The sequence below is a fragment of the Tauraco erythrolophus genome, chromosome 12 (genome assembly GCF_009769465.1).
Source record: "Tauraco erythrolophus isolate bTauEry1 chromosome 12, bTauEry1.pri, whole genome shotgun sequence".
In the NCBI taxonomy this organism is placed as follows: domain Eukaryota; kingdom Metazoa; phylum Chordata; class Aves; order Musophagiformes; family Musophagidae; genus Tauraco; species Tauraco erythrolophus.
In genome coordinates this window covers 16,416,761-16,437,734 of record NC_141476.1, presented here as the reverse complement: position 1 = coordinate 16,437,734, position 20,974 = coordinate 16,416,761, and the positions used below count along the sequence as shown (strand labels likewise).

The following is a 20,974-nucleotide window of genomic DNA, read 5'->3' as shown; positions in this document are numbered from 1 at the left end:
CTGGAAGAGGCCCTGGGGACACAGGGTGGGGGTGCCTGGGGCTGGCATGCAGTCACTGGGGGAAGCGCCCCTGGGGACAGTGGGCACAGGGCCCTGGGGACACTGGGGTGGCTTACTGGGGGGGCTCTGGACACTGGTTCGGAGGAGTAGGGGGGGTGTCCTGTGTGAGCTGGAGACAATGGTGACATTTCCCCCCACTGTCCCCAACCCCTGTCAGACCCCAGCAGACCCCCCCAGCAGAGCCAGAGCTGGGGGGGGTCCCATGATCCCAGAGGTGGCCGATCACTTCCCCAGCCCCAGGGTGGGGACAAAGCGGGGGCTGCCTGCCCTTGGACCCCCCCTCGGCAGAAGTGCTGACACCAGGAGCTGCAGGATTGCTGAGCTCAGCCCGCTGCAGATTTCAGGGGGTTTATCCAGGGAGCGGGGAGGGCCCAGCTTAAGCCGTGGGTGCTGAGCGCAGCACCTCACCGGTTGGTCCCCGGCACCTTGGCCCCGTCCTTGGCCCACATTGGGTGGGTGGTGGCGGTGGCAGCAGGGCAGTCGACGGCGGGTGCGGTGGGCACAGGGAGGCGAGCGCTGGAGGCGGCGGGGGGCTGGAGCGCGTTGCCCATCCTGGTGCTAACCTCCAAGGAGCGGGTGAGCCGCAGGGCTGCGGGGCCGAGGATGGGCGCCGGGGCCAGCGCCGAGGAGAAGCACTCTCGGGAGCTGGAGAAGAAGCTCAAGGAGGATGCTGAGAAGGATGCCAGGACTGTCAAGCTGCTGCTGCTGGGTATGGAGGGGGGACACCCCAGGGGAGACACCCATCCCTCGTGCACCTCACCCCAACAGCCCACTCGATGTTCCGCTGACATCCCTCAGCACCCCGAAACCCTCCAGCCCACCCTAACAGCTCCTCCATTCCCAGGCACCCCCAAACCCAACCAACCCACCTCAACACTTCACTCAATGTTTTCCTGAACCCCTGGCACCCCTATACCTAATCAACGCACTCCAAGAGTGCCCCCAACAGCTCCTCACTCACAGGCACCCCTAAACCCACCCAGCTCACCTCAACAGCCCACCCAATGCTTCCCTGACCCCCTTAAACTCACCCAATTCACCCTAACAGCCCACCCCAACAATGCCCTACTCCTAGGCACCCTTAAATCCAACCAGCCGACCCCAAACCCCCCCTATTCCCAGGCTCCCTCAAGCCAGATCTTCTCATCAGCTTATCCAACAGCCTCCCACTCCCCATCTGGTACCCCTAACCCAACGACCCATCTCAATAGCCCACCCTAAGAACCCCCAGATTCCAGGCACTCCCCACCAAACCCAACCGGCCCACCCCAATAGTCCACCACTCCCAGGCTCCCCAAACCCAACCAACCCATCTCAAGAACCTTCACCAACACCACCTACCAGCACCTCACTCACCAGACGCCCCTGCCACCCCATCCTCCCCCATACAACCCACTCCACCACCTCTATGCCCAGCGCTGGGGTCTGTCCCTGCAGCCCCCAACATTGCAGGTCCCTTTGTGTCCCTCCTGGCTGCCTCGGTGGTGCCCGAGGACTGGGGTGCCCTGGACATGGCAGGACCATGGGTGCCATTGCTGCCCTCCCGGCCATGTTCTTCTGCACTGCTGCAGGCTCAGGGTATCGGGTGGGGGGATGGTGAGGTTGCCATGCCATCATGTCCCCAAGCCCTCCCCTGGGTCCCCGAGCACGTCCCCGGCTGAGCCGCCCCAGATCCCATTAGCCCCAGTGGCTCAGCCCAACCTTAATGCCCGCTGACACCAGGCTGTAATCCCCCTGCCCCGAGCCACACACCTGGCACAGCCACTGCCACACTCCGGCTGTGCCAGGCACCAGGTGTGCCAGGGGTCCTGGGCAGTGCACAGCTAGGGGTACCCGTGGCCTCGGTACTGCAGTGAGCTGTGCTTTGTCCCCACAGGAGCAGGGGAGTCGGGGAAGAGCACCATTGTCAAGCAGATGAAGTAAGTGCCAAGGGGTGTCACTTGGCCATGCCCTGTCATGCCACGTGCCTGCCCCAGGCTGTGGCCATGGGGTGCCCTGTCCCACTGTGCCCGGCTCTGCCCAACGCCACTGCCATAGGCTGCACCTACCCCTTAGTGCCCGGCTCAATCCCACAGCACCCAGCTCGCACCTATTCATGCCCTTGCCCCATAGCACCCAGCCCCATGCTACACCCATGGGTGTCCCCACCCCCTGGTACCCAGCTCAGTCCCGTGCCCCTCTCCACGGCCAGGATTATCCACCAGGATGGTTACTCACTGGAGGAATGCCTGGAGTTCATTGCCATCATCTACAGCAACACGCTCCAGTCCATGCTGGCCATCGTGCGGGCCATGAACACCCTCAACATCCAGTACGGGGACTCAGCTCGCCAGGTGAGGGGCACCCCACCGCAGGCTGAGGGTCCCTCCCAGCCTCCTGGCCCCGCTGAGCCCCTCTCCCTTGCAGGATGATGCCCGCAAGCTGCTGCACCTCTCCGACACCATCGAGGAGGGCACCATGCCCAAGGAGATGTCCGACATCATCGGGCGGCTCTGGAAGGACACAGGCATCCAAGCCTGCTTCGACCGCGCCTCCGAGTACCAACTCAACGACTCGGCCGGATAGTACGTGGGGTGGAGGTGTCTGGGTGGGGTGGGGGTGGGCCTAGGGGTGCCAACCCATGTCTCATGCCCACTGGGTGCCTGGCCAGTTACCTGTCGGACTTGGAACGCCTGGTGACCCCCGGCTATGTCCCCACGGAGCAGGACGTGCTGCGCTCCCGTGTCAAGACCACCGGTATCATCGAGACCCAGTTCTCTTTCAAAGACCTCAACTTCAGGTGGGGGCTGAGCCCCCAGCAAGGGCTGGTGCCAGGGGGGTGGGCAGGGGGTGGAGGGTGCTGATGTACCCCCCCCTGCCCTGCCCAGGATGTTTGATGTGGGCGGCCAGCGCTCGGAGCGGAAGAAGTGGATCCATTGTTTCGAGGGAGTGACCTGCATCATCTTCATCGCGGCCCTCAGCGCCTATGACATGGTCCTGGTCGAGGATGATGAAGTGGTGAGGAAGGCTCCCAAGGCACACAACCCATCCAGCTTCATCCCCATCATGATGTGTGTGTGGGGTCATGGAGGGGTTGATGGGGCTGTGTCCCTCCACAGAACCGCATGCACGAGAGCCTGCACCTCTTCAACAGCATCTGCAACCACCGCTACTTCGCCACCACCTCCATCGTCCTCTTCCTCAACAAGAAGGACGTCTTCCTGGAGAAGATCAAGAAGGCCCATCTCAGCATTTGCTTCCCCGACTACGACGGTGAGGGTGGCAGCGGCTCACACAGGGTGCAGGCGAGTGGTGGTGGAGGGTGATGGTGAAGGGTTGGGTGCCAACACCCTGCAGCAGCCACCCACCAGGTGTCCTCAGCACCCCATACAAGCCATCCTGCACTTGCCTTGCTCATGGACCAAGCAAGGTTTGCCCACCCCGGGGAGTGCTGGGTGATGCTGGGCCAGCACCCATTGCGGTGGGACACCCCAGCCCAGGAGGGGACCCCCACTTACTGACATGCCACCAGGTCCCAACACCTATGAGGACGCAGGCAACTACATCAAGCTGCAGTTCCTGGAGCTGAACATGCGGCGGGATGTGAAGGAGATCTACTCCCACATGACCTGCGCCACAGATACCGAGAATGTCAAGTTCGTCTTCGACGCTGTCACCGACATCATCATCAAGGAGAACCTCAAGGACTGCGGGCTCTTCTGAGCCCCAGACCCAGAGCCCCCTCCCTGGCCCCACCGCTGCCCCCACCCCACTTCCACAACCATCTCCACTTGCCCTGAACCCCTGGGATGTGACCTGGAGCCATCCCTGGGTGGAGGCCACAGCCCCACTCCCCCACCCCCATCAGCCCTCCCACTGGCCAGCGCTGTAGGGCATCTGCTGGGTGCTGGGGGTTCCTGGGGGCTCCAGGTACTGGGGGGCACTGGGTGACCCTGGGTGCTGAATACCCTTGGATGCTACAGGGTTCTGGAGGTCCCTGGTACCGTTGGCGCTGGGGGGTGCTGGGGCCCCCTTGGGTGCTGAGCCCTTGGGTACCCCTTGGAGCTGGTGGGGTGCTGGGGCCCCCTTGGGTGCTGAGTCCTTGGGTACCCCTTGGAGCTGGAAGGTGCAGGGGAGTCCCTTGAGAATTGAGGGTCTCTGAGTATCTCTTGGAGATGGTGGGTGCTGGGGGTCCCTGATACCCTTGGACCTTAGTGATGGTAGGGGTCCCTTGGGCACTGCAGGGAGCTGAGGGTCTCTGAGTGCCTCTTGGAGCTGAGAGGTGCTGGGGATCCCCAGATGATCCTTGGCACTGGGGACTTTGGGTGCCCCTTGGTGCTGGGCGTCCCTTTGGGATGCTGTAGGGTGTTGGGGGTCCCTGGTACCCCTTGGAGCTGAGGGGTGCTGGGGGCCCCTTGGGTGCTAGGGGGTCCTGTGTACCTTTTGGCGATGGGGGGTCCTGGGCGATCCTTTGGGTGCTGAGGGTTCCTGGGCGCCCCTTGGAGCTGGGGTTGCTGGGGGTCCCTTGGGTGCTGGGTGCCCTCTGGACCTGGGGGCCCCTGGAGGCTACTGGGTGCTAGGGGTGCTAGATGTCCCTTGGGGCCACGGGTCAGTGGTGTCCCCAAGGACTGTGTGGTACTGGGACCCCTGGGTGCCACCTTACCCCTGCTGCAGGGCCAGGGGGTGGTCACAGTCCCTCCAGCTGTAAGCCAGCACCCGGGGAGGGCTCAGCCCCCAGCAATGTCCCAGCTCCCTCCCCAGGAATCCCAGCTGCCCTCATCCCTCACCCAGGGGATGCTGCTGAGCCCCCACAGCGATGCCAGCCCCTCCGTGCCCCTCTCTGACCCCCGACGACTGCCCCAGACATGGTGAAACACCCAGCCCGGAGGCAGGGGGGCACTATATATATTTTCTCTCTTTTTTTTTTTTTCCTTTCTATATTTTATTATTTCAAACCATGTGAACAATTCGGTAAAACATCCTGTGGGAAAAGTGGGGCCGCGGGCACCGGCTGCGGGAGCCCCCCCAGGCTGGGGGGGGGGATGGTGGGGGGGCACAGCGGGGACCGCTCTGTCTAGCGAGCTCTCCTCGCCCAACGCAACAGCTAGCCCTACAAAATTAGGCTTAGAAAGAAGTGGGGGGGGATACAGGCAGTGGGCAGCCCCCCCTGCCCGCCTCCTGCCTGGCCCTGCTGCCTGCCCGTGGCAGGGGCAGCGAGGTGGGGGGGGGCAGCAAGGCGGGCTGGGGTGCGGAGCCCCCCCACCCCGCCCCAAGGCACACGGTTGGGGGTGGCCGTGGAGGACACCGCTGCCACCACGTAGCACTCGACGCTTTTAAATAGTTTGGTAAAAAGGTTTCTTTAAAAAGCATCCCGGCCCCAGGCGCTGTGCTCTGGTTTGGGTTTTTTTTGCACCGTTCTGGGGGTTTTGGGGGGTTGGTTTGGGGTTTTGGGGGTTGGGGTTTTTTTTCCCTTTTTTTTTTCTTTTCTTTATTTTCTACTTTACTAAAAGGAATGTTGTCGGTTGTGTTTTCTGGCGGGTGGGTGGGTGTCCTTGAGGGGACCCTCGTGTCCCCCCACCCCGCGCCAGCAACACTTGCAATGTAAACAGTGAGAGCGCCAGGGCTCGCGAGCGAGTAACGAGGGGGGGAGTGGAGTGGTTGGGGGGGTTCAAAACCAAGCTGAAAACCTCATTTTCCCCAGGAAGGCAGAAAGGGTGACGCCGGCGAGGAGGAGGAGGATGGCAGGAGGCGAGCGGGGGCGGCAGGGGGGGACACGGGCCCTGCCGCCACACTGGCGCCCAAAAAGTCTCTTTATGAGAGAGGGGTGGAGGGATGAATCCAAAGAGAAGCAGGAAGGGGGGGGCGGTGCAGTCCTTCCTTCGCCGGCACGGCCGGGGATCCTAGGAGAGAGCGGGTGGTGAGGAGGGGGGCTGGGGAGAGGGACATGGGCACCCCCTGCCAGCCTGTGCCACGGCAGGGATGGCAGGCAGCGCCCGTCCCATCCCCAGAGGGTGCCCTGTGACCACCCCGTTTTGCAGAGGCGGGGGGGGCCACCACCGGGACCACCACCCACCTGGGCAGCAGCGGCCCTCAGAAGAGCCCGCAGTCCTTCAGGTTGTTTTTGATGATGACGTCGGTGACGGCGTCGAAAACAAACTGCACGTTCTTGGTGTCGGTGGCACAGGTGAAGTGGGTGTAGATCTCCTTGGTGTCCTTCCGCTTGTTCAGGTCCTCAAACTTGCTCTGGATGTAGCCGGCCGCCTCATCGTACTTGTTGGCCCCTGGGGAGGAGGAGATACTGGGCTGCCCTGCGGTCGCCCAGAGACCACCCCCCACTGGCACTGAAGGGGTTTGGGCCTGGCTCAGATCCCCACGCTGCTGCAGCCACCACCCCAATGCCAAACTGATGCTCCTCAGGCACAGTGAGCCTCAGCTGAACCCCTCCAGGGCTGCTGCCCCTTGTCCCCCTGATCTTCCCCCATCCCCTGGGGCACCCCAACCACCACTGCACTCCGCTTGCTGCCTCAACTCGCCACTCCCTGGGCACAGGACAGCAACCATCTCCATCCCCAGCATCTCCTGCCACGCTGCCAGGCCAGGGCAAGGCACTGCCCGCTTCACCTGTCAGGGGGACCAGGGAGGCACCGAGGAACCCCACAGTACCTGTGTACTCCGGGAAGCAAATGGTCAGGGGGCTGTGCACAATCTTCTCCTCGAAAAGGTCCTTCTTGTTGAGGAAGAGGATGATGGACGTGTCCGTGAACCACTTGTTGTTGCAGATGCTGTCGAACAGCTTCATGCTCTCGTGCATCCGGTTCTGGCGGGGGATACAGTGGACTGAGATAGGCAGGGACCCCCAAGCAGAGCCCATGCCACTGTTGCCCCCAAACCACTCATGCCTGCCTGGGCAGGGGATGCTGAGGGCCCTGCAAGGCTTGGGCCACGCTGGCCGGGGCACTGGTGACCACCAGAGGAAGGGGTGCTCCCTCGGTCCCCCAAGGAGGGGACGGCTCACAGTGCTGGTTTCATCTCCCCAACTCACCATCTCCTCATCTTCAGCCAGCACCAGGTCGTAGGCACTCAGGGCCACACAGAAGATGATGGCCGTCACCCCCTCGAAGCAGTGGATCCACTTCTTCCGCTCTGAGCGCTGGCCGCCCACGTCGAACATCCTGCGGCAGGGAGGTGGTGTGGCGATGGGCAGCAGCTCCTGGCCCCACCGCCCTCGCCCCACACCCTGCCTCAGTTTCCCCAGATGCCCGGAGCAGGAGTGGCACCAGGGCTGGCACAACACGGTGTCTCTGCTCCAGGGATTTTGCCAGTGCCACAGATCTGCCTCAGCGCCCACTGCCCATCCCAGGGACAGCACGGTGTCCGGGCTCGTTTCCCAGCTGGAGTAAATCCCCGCCATGAGCTAGGGCAGGATGAGGCCACCTTTCCCAGAGATGTCAGCGCAATGCTCCCCAGAGCCAGGCTCCAGGAGACACTCTCCAGAGTGGGCACTGAGGGGCTTTGCTGGACACCTTGGTGGACCAAGAGCAGCCGCAGTGCACGGCTGCAGGCTGCAGACCTCAGCAGCTCCGTTATCAAGTGGCTAAATCCCCCGGAATGCGGGCGATGACGGCTTTTTGCCTTGGAAACCAGAGCCCTGGCTATTTCCCATGGGTTTTCAGTGGAAAGCAATCCAGGCTGCCAGCAGGCAGCAGCGCCAGTGCCCGACCCCGACACCCCAAGAACCCCGGCTCCCGCCCAGTGCCCTTCCCACAGCGGAAGCAGCGTCACGGCACCCGGAGGATGCCTTCCCCTTTCCCCTCCTTGTCAGAGGCTGGATCCGCCCCCGGGCCAAGCCCTACAAAGCGTTTTTGAGGCCGCTCCAGCTATTTCAGCGGTTTCCGCTCTCTCTGAGACAGCGGCTCCCGCCATGAGCAAAGCTGGCGGGGCTTGGCGTGTGCAGCATGCAAGCAGGATCTGGCCCGGCACAGGGAGGAAGGTTTTTTTTTGGGGGTTGGTTTTTTTTTGGTTTGTTTTTTTTTTCCTTGAAAAAGGCAAAAGGGAAAGGGTCAGACATACTTGAAGTGCAGGTCCTTGAAGGTGAAGTGGGTCTCCACGATGCCGGTGGTCTTCACCCTGGTGCGCAGCACGTCCTGCTGGGTGGGGATGTAGTCGGCACGGGCTATCCTCTCCAGGTCGTTCAGGTAGCTGGGGAAGGAGCAGAAAGGTGCTGGGGAAGCTGGACCGTGGGGCACAACCCATCTAAATTCCACGGAGCATCCCCACACCGCCCCTGCCCACACTCCGGCATCATCCAGGCACAGGCAGGGCTGGGTGGCCAGCTGCCGGAGTGGCAAGGGGACGCATCGGAATGAGGGCTTGGAGGGCAGTGTGCCAGTACCGGGGGCTGGGCAGGGCACACAGCCGGGGCTGGGGGTCTCCCCCCCATTCCCCCAGCCGTTCACACGGAGGAAACGGCAAGAGGAAAGTATTCACTGCTATGGCAACCGGCCGCAGCGCCGGCGGAAACAATCGATGGCGCCGTGCCATTTATAGTCAAAAAACACAAAGGGCCGGCGTCCTGGGAGGAAGCAGGAGGCCAGAGGGATGGGGAGCAGCACGGCCCGGGGGGGGGCTGCTGCCCTCCTCGACACCCCAGGGTGGCATCGCCTGCCTGGCCCTGCCAGACCGTGGCTCCCGGTGCCTTGGTCCCGAAGGTGCAGCAGCTGCTGGGACCAGTCGAGGGATGCTGGGGGGGATCACAGCGGGTTTCAATTTCTCCAGCTCACGTTGCTTTAATTGGGTTATTATAAACAGGCTCCTTTAAGCAAATTAGGCTTGCGCTGATTAAGGCCTTTGCAGCCCCATAATCTGGTGAAAACCAGATTACGGCTCGTGAGGCCGCAGGGATCCCCAGCTCCGATGGCAGCGCAGCTGCTCGCCAGCTCCCGGGAAGCCCTCGGGTGTGCCAGGGCAAAGCCAGAATTGTGGGTGCCCCGGGACCCCGCTGCGGGCGTGAGGGCGGGGGTGCCGGCATGCCGCCGCCACGGAGCAGTTTGAAAACAGCCGGAAACACACGCGGCCTCCAGCTGACAAAAAAAAACAGGAAACACCACAGCAGGGCCGCGCGCAGTGCTGGCAGCACTCAGACCTCACGCCCAGCCCCGGGGTGCTGGCCAGCACCGACCCCAGCACCCCGAGCTCCTGGCACCCTGAGAGGTGGAGGCGGCTGCAGCAGAGGGCTGGGGTGCAGGCAGGCTGCATGCCGGGCACAGCACAGGGCTCCCCATCCCCAGGGTGCTCTGTGCCAACGGCACCACGGGCACAGCACTGTCCCCACGGGGCTGGACAGGGGCATCAGCTACCGCACAGGCATCTCTGCAGGCCTGGAGAAAGGCTGGAACAAGAGCTGGAGGGGGCTCCTAATGACTTCCTGCCCAGCCCCCGCCGTGTGCCAAACGCTCCATAAAGGCAGCTACGGCAATACTGGACTTGCAGGCGCTTTGCAGACGTATTTGCTCAAACCGCACGTGCGAGCTGCCAGGCACCTGCTGGGTCTCCCGTGCCTCCGAACCAGCACCCATGGCACAGCACGGCATTGCTAGGGAAACGCGATGGGGCTGAGTGGGACAGGGATCAGGGAGGGCGGGCAGGTGCAGGGCAGAAAGAAGCAAAAGCCGTGGGCACTGGAGGAAAGCGCCAGTGGGAGCTTCTCCGGGGTCCGCGCTTGCCAGGAGCTTTCCTGCAACCTCTTTCCCGCAGTGACCCCAGTGCAGAAGTGGGACCTGCCAGTGCCAAGCAGGACAGGACGGCTGGGCTGGCACATGGCGGAACAAGCAGCCCCCGGGATGGCAGCGAGTCCCAAGGGTGCTGGGCCAGCCTTGGCAGGGGTTTGGTCAGCCTTGGTGGGGATTTCCCAGCACACCACGAGCTCCTCCGGCCCTGCTTGAGACCACGAGGGGTGTGGGCAGGCAGGGCAGGAGGGCATCATGCGAGCTGAGCCCAACCTCAGCCACACCGCCCTCTCCAGCAATCATATTTTAGGCAGATTAACTTATTTATTAAATCTCTTCAGGGATAAACCCAACCATATGCAGGCCATTTATCTGCCTAAACACCAGTTTGATGGCTAATATGGCGGCGTAATGCCAAGTCTTTCCATAAAAGCTCATTTAAAAAGAAAAACCCCATGTTGTTCACGCTGTTCAGATACAAGGGTCCCTGGTGCTATCTCTGGGGCTTTTCCTTGCCTTCACAGCCCATGCCCATGGGTACCAGGATGGGCAGGATCCCCAGCTGTGCTCAGATGGAGGGGAGCCATCACAGGATGCAGAGGCCAGGGGAGAGCAGCCCCGGGGAAGGGCGGCAGGCACAAAGCGGCACCAGGAGGGGGATACCTTGGTGCCCCCGTACCGGGGGACGCAGCACCCTGCCAGAGGAGGAAACAGCTTTCGAAACATCCGCCTTCCCAGTTCTGCTCTGGCTGAGCCCCAGCACTGGGCGGGAAGTGGCAGCACCAGCCGTCCCCCCCCCCAAGCCTGGTGATGAGGAATGGCAGCCCCCGGGGGGGATTTTCCGTTGTTCAATAAAGGCGAGGGGGCTGCAGGGCTGGGATCCAGCCGAGCCGGGGCAGCGGAGCAGGAGTACTCACTAGGCGGCAGAGTCGTTCAGCTGGTACTCTCGGGAGCGGTTAAAACAAGCCTGGACCCCGTTGTCAGCCCACAGCCTCCGGATCACGTTGGCCAGGTCCTCTGGCATGATGCCCTGCTCCTCGGCAGTGCAGGAGAGCGCGAACAGCTGCCGAGCATCGTCCTGTGGGAAAAAAACAGGGCTCGAGCATCAGTGCAGGGTTATCGACACTCACTCTGCCCCAAAGGACCTGACCATGTCCCACCCAGGAGCAGAATGGGAGATGAGACCCCAGGGAAGCAGCGGAACTCCCACCTCTGCATCCATCAGGGGCTGTGCTGGGACAGGGCACCCACGGGTTATGCTTTGGGTCCCCCCATCCTCATCACCAGGGACAGGTGACAGCCAGACAGGGAGCAGAGGGATTGGGCAGGGCCACTCTTAATCCCAGTCCAGCTTTGGGCACTTCTGCTTTTGCCCCCAAGAACCCCCACCCCTGCCAGACGCGGCGGGAGCAGAAGGGCACCCACCGCTCTGGAGGAGTCTCCAAAGTCAATCTGCAGGTTCCCCATCGCCTTGATGATGGCCATGATGGACTGGATGGTGTTGCTGTAAACCACGGCTTTGTACTGCCGGCACTCCTCCTCCGAGTAGCCATCCTCATGGATGATCCTGGGGCAGGGGAGAGACATAGGCAAGGTCAGCCCTTTGCAGGGCACCCCGAGGTGCTGCTCCCCACCCCTGCTCTGCTGCAACACCAATGGGATGCTTTCCCTGGCCACCACCATTTTTGGAGCCCGTGGCCGAGGTCTGCGTGGTGTTGGTGGCAGCGATGGTGTGGGGACCACTCACTTCATCTGTTTGACGATGGTGCTCTTCCCAGACTCGCCAGCACCTGTGGAGAAACGAGAAGGAGGGATGAGCAGTGAGCTGCTGCCCAAAGCCGGGGACCCCCACCCTACTGAGACCCCCCCAGACCAGGGAGGGAGGGCAGCGGGTGCCTCAGCCGTTGGAGAAGTGCTCCCAGCATTGGCCAGAGCAGACACTTGGACAAGCACTGGGAATGTCAGGGCCAAGAAAGGGGGAGGAAAAGGGGAGCCTGGGGGGGAACTGTGCATTAGCTCCCAAGGGGAGAAACGACACCTGCTCCGGGCTAGAAAAACAGCATCAACACATCAACGTTTGCCCTGTGGTCCCGGTGCGCTGCAGCCAACACGACTGGCAGCCCAGCTTCGGCTGAGCTTGGGGACTCTCTGTGCCAGGGGGCTAAACCCTGCCGTCACCTGCCATCACAGCTCCAGGCAGAGCCTGAGCTCAGCTGCAGCATCCCACATCCTGCATCCCACATCCCTATTGTGCTGGGGGACACGGGAGCGAGAGCCTTGCCACGTGCCCACAGCTGGAGCCAGTGGCAGACAGGACGTGGAGATGCTCGTGTCAGCAGGTACAGGCAGGGCACTGGGCACCCCAGGGAACTCAGCAAGAAGCTGCCGCCTCCACAAGCAGCTCCCGGTGGGATCGGCCACCCCCAGGTTGCTTTTGAAATATGGTGCACCTTGCAGCCTGCCGACGGCTTTTGAGGTGGGTTTACTTTTTCAGCATCCAAGCACGAGATGCCAAGGGTTCAGAGGGGGCGGCTGGGGCACCTAAGGCTCCCCCCTCCGACACCCCATCCCCCTTGGGGATGTTACCCCCATGCAGCTCCCAGCCCAGCCCTCCCTCCCCGGGCTGGGAGCAGGGAAGGGGTGAAGTCACCCCGGCTGCAGAAAAGGGGAAGCTCAAAGGGGAAGTTGAAAGGGACGACGCATGTCCCTTGTCCCCTCTCCGGGCAGGGAGTGCCACCAAGATGGATGAGCACCTGGCTTGCCTCGACCCAGGACACCCTTCTGGCCAGGGACAAGCGCAGTCCCTGCCTCTAGGTGTCAATCCCAGGGGATCCCCCCAAACTCAGCCCGTCCCTGTGTCCTCTCCCACCCCTCCAGGGAGGTCTCTCCGCTGCTGCCCTGGGCCACGGAGCCACCGTTACAGGGAGCCCCAGGCAGGCAGCAGCAGGGCTGTGCCAGCACGGCCGCAGAGGGGGAAGAGAGATTACAGAGGAGTTTAAAAAAAAAATAAATTGAGATTATGCTAAAATTAACCAGGAAAAACAGAGCCCGTTGTGCCAGCTGAGACACAGTGGCAGGGAGCAAATGCTTTCTGCCCCGCCACCGGCATAAAGGCAGCCAGGGTGATGGGCACGTACCCCACGGACACGGCCACGGGCACAGCTCAAGGCATGGAGACCCCAAGGTTAGGGCCCTACTGAACTACACAGACCCCACATGGACTGCCACAACCACGCCGTCCCACAGCTTCCACGCTGCACGTGCTGGGGGAGCTGGTTCACTCAGCCCCAACGGGAGCGTTCAGCACGGTGGGGACCCCCCGGCACCACTGACCCAGCCTGTGTCGGCGCCCATGGAGTGCTGACGCGGCAGCCGGCACAGTCCAGCCAGCGCTGCTGGGCCAGCGTTCGTGGTCAGCACTGGCAACTCCTGCCCTGAGCTGGGAGCAGGGAGGGAAGGACTCAGTGTATCCCTTCATTTTTTCCATTAAATACCTTTGGTTTCTGGCAACGTCGCTCCGTACCGCTGGGCTCGGCAGCAGAGGCTGCTGCACTCACCATGCCCTTCCCCGATGGGTGCCCAGAGAGGGAAACTGAGGCACACAGCAAGAGAGGACCCTGCTTATAAGTATCCCTGAAGCAAGGTGCCAGACACTTGTCCCCCAGCCTCCTGCTCTGCCTGATACTTGCCCCCCACCCAGGGGGGAACAAATCCTCCCCGGGACCCCCTGCCCGCTCCCAGCAGGGTGGCAGTCACTGGTAGCCGCCGAGGCCGGCCGTTTCCCTTGCCAACTGCCCCTGCGGCTGCTGGCTCCTTCCCCAGCAGCAGCAGCAGAAGGCCCCCCCATTTCAAGCCAGAACCTCCACTCGCTGCCGGAACGTGCTTGTGGCAAGCAGAAATTTGGGCCTGAATTAATAACAGCCCCGGTGTCCCGCCAGCACCCTGAAGGAAGCCGGGGCAGCAGCAATTAGCATGCGCATGTCCCCCCCAATTTCCTTTCCAAATCACCGCCTCTGCCTAACCAAGGGGCCAGGTAATTGCCGAGGCAGCTGTGCCATGCCACCCCCAGCATCTGCCAGGGCCCAATGGGTGCCCAGCCCCCACAGCTCCCACCCAGTGAGGGTGGGGGACCCTTCCTGGCTCCCCCCCCCCCCCCGGGGCGAGCACAGCAGAGGGGAAGAGATTCCAATCCCCGGAAAACCCCGGCTGCTGTCCATTCAGCCCCAAAACAATCCCTGGGCAGGGTGCCAGCTGCCAGCTTCCACCCTCCTGCTGGAAGCAGGCAGGAGGCAGGCAGCGCCGGGGGCTTCGCCTCCTTCAGATCCCCCCGCTCTGGACAGGCATTGGGGTGGGGGGACAGAGAGAAGGCCTCCCCTACCATGGGGTGACCCCACCACCGGGCTGCCCCTCCAGCCCTGCCCGCGCCCTGCCTGCCCTTCCTGCCTGCTGGGACCCGGCAGGGCTGGTTCCCAGAGCAGCGCTGGTCAAAAATAGGAGGGGAGCTCTCTCTTGGGCTGCTTTCCCCCCTTTTTTGTTAAAAATAATCTTCAAAAATTTAAATTCAGCAAGCAGCTGCCCGGCTCCAAAATGCCCCAGGCAATACATTTATTTAGCCAACATATATTTTGCAGCCCATGATTTAAGCTGCTTTCTGGCCGGCACATATTTAATGCCATGTATGCAATATATTTCTGGCCAGCACATATTTAATGCCATATATGCAATATATTTCTGGCCAGCACACATTTAATGCCACATATTGAAGGAGCCGGTCACGGGTTTCAGGGTTCACCTCACCCCACGTTACCAAGAGGATTTTCCATCTCGCTGCACGGCACCATCCCATTTTATGCCTTCAAATATTCAGGCGCGGATGGAAGCGATGCACAGCTGGAAAATATTCCTTATTACAGGGGGAGAAGCTGGAATTCAATCTGCTGGCAGGTCTAAGGCCATCCCCATCCCCAGCACTCGGAGCCCCGTCCCCAGCCGCTGTGCCAGCGAGGTTTCCCAGCCCAGCAAACAGCAGCTATTATTTGAGCGTGGATTTACTGATGGCTTTTACTGCTGGAAAAACCCACTGATCCCCTTCCCTGCAAGACAGAGGGATGGCTGGACGGAGGGATGGCTGCAGAGCTCACCCCTCTCAGCACCTGTGGGGTCCTTGCCATCAAACAGGATTTTCAAAGGTTAAAAGCAGAGTTATCTTAAAGGCTCAAAAAATAATAACAAAAAGAGATTCCCCTCGACATTTTCCTTCCAACCCAAGATAGATGGAAAATTGCTGTAAAAATAATCGTGTTTTTTTAAAAGCCTGCAGTGATACAGGGTGTTTTTCCCAGGGGCCGTCCTGTTCCGGCATAGGGCTGGCAGCTTCCCAGGAGGAGCCCATGCATCAGCAGCCAGTGGGATGCCATGTCCCCAGGCAGGACCCAAACAACTGGGGGGCACCGGGAAGGTATGAACCCCACTGTCCAACGCAGTCAATGGAGACACAGAAAAAAAAAAAAACAGACCAGAAATAAATTGGCAGCGGGCAGAACATTTGGAGCACACGAGGAGGTGGGCTGGGGATGGAGCATTTCCAGGGGGAGCAAGGCAAAAGCACCCCCGGTGTCAACAAGGGCCGTTGGATTTTTGCAAACTGCACAAAACGATCCTTGTGCCGTTTTTTTTCCAGGAATCCCAGAACTTTGCTGCTTTGTTTCTGCCCCTGTCAGAGCCAGAGTGATCCCTCTTCCCCACTGCTCACACCAGCCACCTCCGTGCCCTTGCCCCACGCCAGCTGTGCCGACACTGGGCCGGCTGGGGAAGAGCCCCCGAACAGCTGGGCAGTGAGCTGTCCCCTCCACCCGGACACGCTCAGGGTCACCAGTGTCAATTTTGGGGTTCAGCCCTAGAAAAGGGGGTTGCTGAAGACCATCACCCATTGCAACCCCCTAGCTGCTCGGGGCATGGGGACACGACAATGCTTCCCGCGTCTCCCCCTCCCCAAACACCTGGAGCAGCTCCAGTGCAGCCCGTGCTGGTGAGTTGACCCCGGCGGTGTGGGGTCCCCACACCCGAGTGCCATCGTCTCGTCCATCCCACCCTGACAGGGTTGGGGCTCGCCCGCCACCGCGAGGCTGCTGGCACCCTGCTCCTCCCGTGGGTTTTCCGCCAGCAGGGATGGAGGATTACTCAGCTCCCCCAGCTCCGGTGATTCAGTCAGCCTCCGGCCCGGAAACCCGTGCTCCAGCCCGGCACAGGGCAGGAAACCCAGCAGCTGCGGAGAGGCCAAGCTGGCACAGGCTACAGCAGCGGTGCTCAAGCACACCGCGATCCCGACCCCGGCACCCACTGGCACCTGCAGCCCTGGGTGGGCTCAGCCCATGGGAGGCCTTATTATGTAAAGATATACATATTTTTAAATATGTATATTAAATATATATTAAAAATGTGTGATAATATATGCAAAGCAATATAGATGCTTTTTAACACAAAGAAATTCTTACATATTGCTCCATATAAAAAAGAAAAATACATATATAAACGCAATATATATAAACTATATTTCTAATATATTTATGTAAAAAAATATATAAAATATATACATGTAAGCCTGCCGTCTCTCCTGGGCAAAGCCCAAGCACTTGTCTCAGAGCAGAGGGCAGCTGCCTGCACCCGCAACGTCACCGATGGGGACACTGGGGTGACCCATCCCAGGGCCTGGGCTCCCTCCTGCCATCCCATGCCGAGCCTGGCCGCCAGCTCCGGGGAGTTGGATGCAGGGTCACATCAGATCTAATAGCACCGAGCTCTTCCCTGCTCCTCTCCATGTCAACATCTCCGGGCTTGTGGCCAGAAACCCTACCAGGACCCCACTAGTGTCCCCATTGGAGCGGGGACCCCTTCCCCTCCCATCACCCTGGGCTGGGGCAGGAGGGAGGACAAAAACAAAACCCTGAGACGCGACGAAGCGCGGTGAACCCGGCCGCTCGCACGCGGGCCCAGGGCAGCGCCGGGGCGACGCGGCCTCCGAAAGTGGCAGCTGGTCCCTCCCTTCCTCTATTTTTATGCAAGCCCTGAAAAAAAAAACAACATATAAAGCTGCGGAGCCCTGCCCTCGCCCCGGCTACCGGCTCGCCCAGGCAGGATCCCGTACAGGCAGCTGCCTGCGTCACCTATGTCGCCATGACCCAGCCTGGGTGAGGTGCGAGGGCAGCGTGCTCGCCCCAGCACCAAAAACCACTGGCGATCGACACCACCAACACACCGGCACCTTCTGCCACCACCTTCGCAGCTGGGACATCTCCCGAGCGGCCGAGAAAACCTTTTGCTTTCCTAATCCTCCAAAGGAAGATATGGAATTAGGGGCTTCTAACGCGGCAACCACTCGCCTGCTGCCAGTCCTGCATTCCCCTGGAGCATCCCGGCTCAGTGGGCAGGGAGGTCAGCCAGGCAGGACCTGACTTCCACCACTGCCCAGCAGAAACGGCCGGTGACTCCAGCGGTTTGAGCCGCGGCGATGCTGAGGAGCCGCCAGCAGCACTGGGAGCTGCTGGTGCACAGAGCGGATGCTCCAGGTGCTTTCAGGTGCCGGCGGCAGCTCCTGGCCTCTCCCAGTACCCAGACCTTGGGAGGTTGTTGGTTTCCAGCAACAGGGAGAAGAGGAGGGCTTCGTTTGGGATGAGGCTTGCTTCATTTGGGTCCTCTCCCCATCAGGGATCAGAGCTTCAAACTATCCGGAATGCAACATATTTGCCAGAGGCAGCAAACGGCAGAGGAAAACCTCCAGGCAGCGGCAGGTGCTGCAGGCCAGAGCAGTGCCATGCCCACGCCTGCAGTGCCAGGTGCCATCAGGGGGGTCCTGCCTGCCCCCGCTGCACTGACGGCGTGTCCACCCCTCTCCAGCTCGCCCGCCACAGCAGAGAAAAGGCAGAAGTGGGCTCATGGCCATGCACAGGGCACGGCACAGAGTCCAGGTGGCTTCACCGGTCAGAGCTGAGCCCTCTGCGGTGCCAGCGGCTGGCATGATCCTACACTCCCACTGCCACCACCACACACCGAGACCGGTGCTCTCCACTCATACCGTGTCCTGCCCGGCTGCACCGGCAGCTCCAAGCTGCAGCTGCAGGATGGCACAAGTCACCGGCAAAAACCACACGGCACTTGGAAGAGGCATCTCTTTGTGCCACGGGCTGATTCGGCACAAGGGGTGAAGCTATCCTTCTCATTTTTTTTCCTCCCTAATTTTTCCTCCCTATTTCTGGGGGACACAGGAGGGCTGCAGGCCACGGGATGACCGCAGAGCTCTGCCTTGCCAAGCACACCCAAGAGCCATGGTGCTCACCAAAAAGCACCCGCCTGAGCTCACGGGAGGCCCCATTTCTCCTCAAAGCTTCCCCTGAACACAGGATAAAAAATAAGCTATAGGAAGGGTGGGCAGTGGGGAGGTGGGAGCATCCCCCCCCCAGCACCGTGTCCCCACCTCAAGGGCTTCTCACGAATGGTGGGCAATGCTAGCCCCACCTCCCCAGCCGCTCCCTGCCAGATCACGAGGATTTTCCAGCTGCAGGTCAGCTCGGAAATGGGCAGTAGTCACCCAAGGCTCTGGTGCTATTTACACCTGAACAGCTGCGAGGGAAAAAAATAAACATAAAAAAAAATAAATTAAAAAGAACCATTTTGCTCTATTTTTGGCTTTAGAAACCAGCAGAGATCAGAAACACCGCTTGTAAACGCCGGCCTTGGCAGAAGGGAGCGTGGCCGTTCTCCTCCTTGCACCTCCGCTTCAGCACAGAGCGGGACATGGGAAAGGGATGCCAGTTGTCCAGCTCACACTGCGATCCTCCCTGGCCAGCGAGCCCCCGACCACCCCTCGGTGATGCTCAGCACCAGCTATCCAGGCTCCAGACACCCAGAGCCAACGGTGCTGGGGCGATGCTACCCATGCCGGACGTTCTCCGAGCCCTGCAGAAAGGATGTGCCAAACCCCCCCGGTCGGCTACAACCCCCAGCACCGTTATTTCACAGTGGGCAGCAGTCCGAGAGGAGCCGAGCCGGCAGCGAGGCCCAGCACGGAGCAGCTCGCAGCGAAGGGGGAACCACGTGTTTCCCCAACAGCCTGCAAACCCCATGGGGTTTCGCTCCGCCGGCACCCTTCCCTCCCCGGAAACAAGCAGGTCAGCCAGCTTGCACAACTGGTGAGCCCCCCCAGCGACGGCACGGACCCCCGCCCAGTCCCCCCACGACAGGTCTTGAACCAGCACAGCTCACGCTAAGGCAAAAATAAAATAAACCCAGCCCCCCCGAAGCCCAAGCGCTCCGTTAGACGAGCGTTTCGAGGCGTTAATTACGTATTTCTCAAGGCAGGCAGGGGCTGAGCAAATAAAGGGCTGCCGGATTTCAGCGTGACTTCCTGCTGCCGGCGGCTTCCTCTGCCGACAGCGACGAGCCGAAAGACATTTTCTGCCGGCGCTTCCCAAGCAGCAGCCGGGGATTTCTCTGCCCGTCCCAGTTCCCGCCGCCCCACGGTGCCGTGGGAGCCCCGCACGCTCGCACGTCACACCTGGTGCAAGGCTCTCCCTGGGAATTTTGGAAAGGGAATAAAACCCCAACTGGAAGTTATTACAAAAAAAAAAAAAAAAGAATACATTAAAATAAAAAAGCGGCTGCCTCGCCCGCAGGCACCGGGCAGGTCTGCGAACGCCCACAGGAGCATCTTTGAAGAGGCGCTTTGAAGAGCACGAGCGGCCCGTTATCGGGATGAAAATCGGGTAGCCACGGGGCAGAGCGGCCGTGGGCCACACGGGGCCCTGCCCACTGTGGGCAGTGCATGGGGCAGAGCCTGCTGCCCGACCCCCCCCACCACCCCATGGTGAGGGGAGGGCAAAGGCGAGATGGTGGGGCTCGGGCCTGTCTCAATGCCCCAGATGGGGCAGGTGCAGGGCAGCGGGTGCCCGTCAGCCCCGTTACATCCACCCCAGCTGGCCTGGGCAAGGGGAGCCCATGGAGGAGCCCCCTGGCACATCTGGGGGTCCCAGGCAGACCAGACCGTTTCTGGGGAGACACAGCCACCAGGAGACGTCCCCACCTGTGCCCTGAAGGGATGTGCCCAGGCGGGACCCTGGTGGGGTTGGGGGGACAGTACCACAGTGGGGGGGGGGGGGGGCTGGCATCCCACTTCTGGGAGGAAGCCCAGGCCCTGGGGTGGGGCTGGCACCGTGCTCTGGGGGGACACCCAAGGCTTGCTGTTAGGCCAGCAGCCCCCTCCACAGGGGGACTCCCAAAGTCTGGAACAAGGCTGGCATCCCACTCTCTGGGGGATACCCAGAGCCCAGGGTGGGGCTGGCACCCCACTCCAGGAGGGATGCCCAAAGCACAGGGAATGGCCAGCACCCCACTCCAGAGGGGATCCCCAAGGCCTGCTGTGGGACCAGCACCCCAATCTGGGGGGACACCCCTGGGGCCCAGGAAGGGGTCAAAACTCCACTCCTGGGAGAAAGCCCCAAAGCCTGGGCTGGGGCCAGCATCTCACTCCTGGGTAGGAACCCCAAGGCTTGCTGTGGGGTCAGCACCCCAATTCTGGGGGGGAATCCGGAAGCCTGGGGCTGGGCAGGCACCCCACTCCCGGGGAGACCCCTGGAGCCCGAGACGGGGCCGACACCGCACTCGGCGGGGGGGACCCCCAAAGCCTGGGCCGGGCCCAGCATCCCGCTCGTGGGGGATCCCCGGGGCGGGGCCGGCACCTCTGCGGGCCGGTACCCAGGGAGGCTACGGGGCAGCACCGGGGCGGGGGTTGCAGGGCTGCCCAGTTCCGGCAGGGCCGGGCGGGGGAGCCCGGGGGGGAGCCCGCGGGGGGTCCGGGGGGCGGTCCCGCGGCTCTCACCCAGCAGCAGCAGCTTCACCTCCCGCGCCGCCTTCTCGCCATCCTCCCGCAGGTTCTTGTCGATCATGCGGGAGCGCTCGGCGGCCGCCTTGTCCTCGGCGCTCACGGTGCAGCCCATGGCGGCGGCGGCTGCCTGCGCGCGGCCGCGGCTCTGCCCTGCCCGGCCCGGCCCCGCCCCGCCCCTGCGCCGGGGGCGGGGCCAACGGAAGGGCGGGGGCGGGGGGCGGGGAAAGGCGAGGGGCGGGGTCCGTGCGGGGGCGGGGCCGCAGGGCAGAGGGGCGGGGCCTCATCCCTGCCCGGGGGGGCCGGCCACCACGCGGCAGCGCCGGGAAGCGTCGGG

At 62.0% G+C, this 20,974-nt stretch overlaps 2 protein-coding genes across 2 annotated transcripts; one reads left to right on the top strand and one right to left on the bottom strand.

Moving 5' to 3' along the window:
• Positions 1-663: 663 nt before the first annotated feature.
• On the top strand, positions 664-3,762 carry GNAT1 (G protein subunit alpha transducin 1). The gene is made up of 8 exons (XM_009979918.2): positions 664-769; positions 1,937-1,979; positions 2,252-2,393; positions 2,467-2,624; positions 2,711-2,839; positions 2,928-3,057; positions 3,159-3,312; positions 3,572-3,762. The coding sequence occupies exons 1-8, from the start codon at positions 664-666 to the stop codon at positions 3,760-3,762; spliced, it is 1,053 nt and encodes a 350-aa protein (XP_009978220.1).
• A 2,355-nt stretch (positions 3,763-6,117) lies between these two features.
• On the bottom strand, positions 6,118-20,752 carry GNAI2 (G protein subunit alpha i2). The gene is made up of 8 exons (XM_086619070.1): positions 20,635-20,752; positions 11,512-11,554; positions 11,190-11,331; positions 10,682-10,842; positions 8,110-8,238; positions 7,082-7,211; positions 6,703-6,856; positions 6,118-6,320 (listed from the first exon to the last, which is right to left on the bottom strand). The coding sequence occupies exons 1-8, from the start codon at positions 20,750-20,752 to the stop codon at positions 6,130-6,132; spliced, it is 1,068 nt and encodes a 355-aa protein (XP_086475196.1). The 3' UTR covers positions 6,118-6,129.
• Between the last annotated feature and the right edge of the window lie 222 nt (positions 20,753-20,974).

What these genes read in the sequence shown, in the direction of transcription:
- GNAT1 (XM_009979918.2), top strand. Translation starts at nt 664, where the DNA reads ATGGGCGCCGGGGCCAGCGCCGAGGAGAAGCACTCTCGGGAGCTGGAG. An exon ending in TGTCAAGCTGCTGCTGCTGG is followed by an intron (nt 770 to 1,936) that starts GTATGGAGGGGG and finishes TTGTCCCCACAG; the next exon opens with GAGCAGGGGAGTCGGGGAAG. An exon ending in TTCAAAGACCTCAACTTCAG is followed by an intron (nt 2,840 to 2,927) that starts GTGGGGGCTGAG and finishes TGCCCTGCCCAG; the next exon opens with GATGTTTGATGTGGGCGGCC.
- GNAI2 (XM_086619070.1), bottom strand. Translation starts at nt 20,752, where the DNA reads ATGGGCTGCACCGTGAGCGCCGAGGACAAGGCGGCCGCCGAGCGCTCC. An exon ending in GGTGAAGCTGCTGCTGCTGG is followed by an intron (nt 11,555 to 20,634) that starts GTGAGAGCCGCG and finishes GTTTCTCCACAG; the next exon opens with GTGCTGGCGAGTCTGGGAAG. An exon ending in TTGGAGACTCCTCCAGAGCG is followed by an intron (nt 10,843 to 11,189) that starts GTGGGTGCCCTT and finishes TTTTTCCCACAG; the next exon opens with GACGATGCTCGGCAGCTGTT.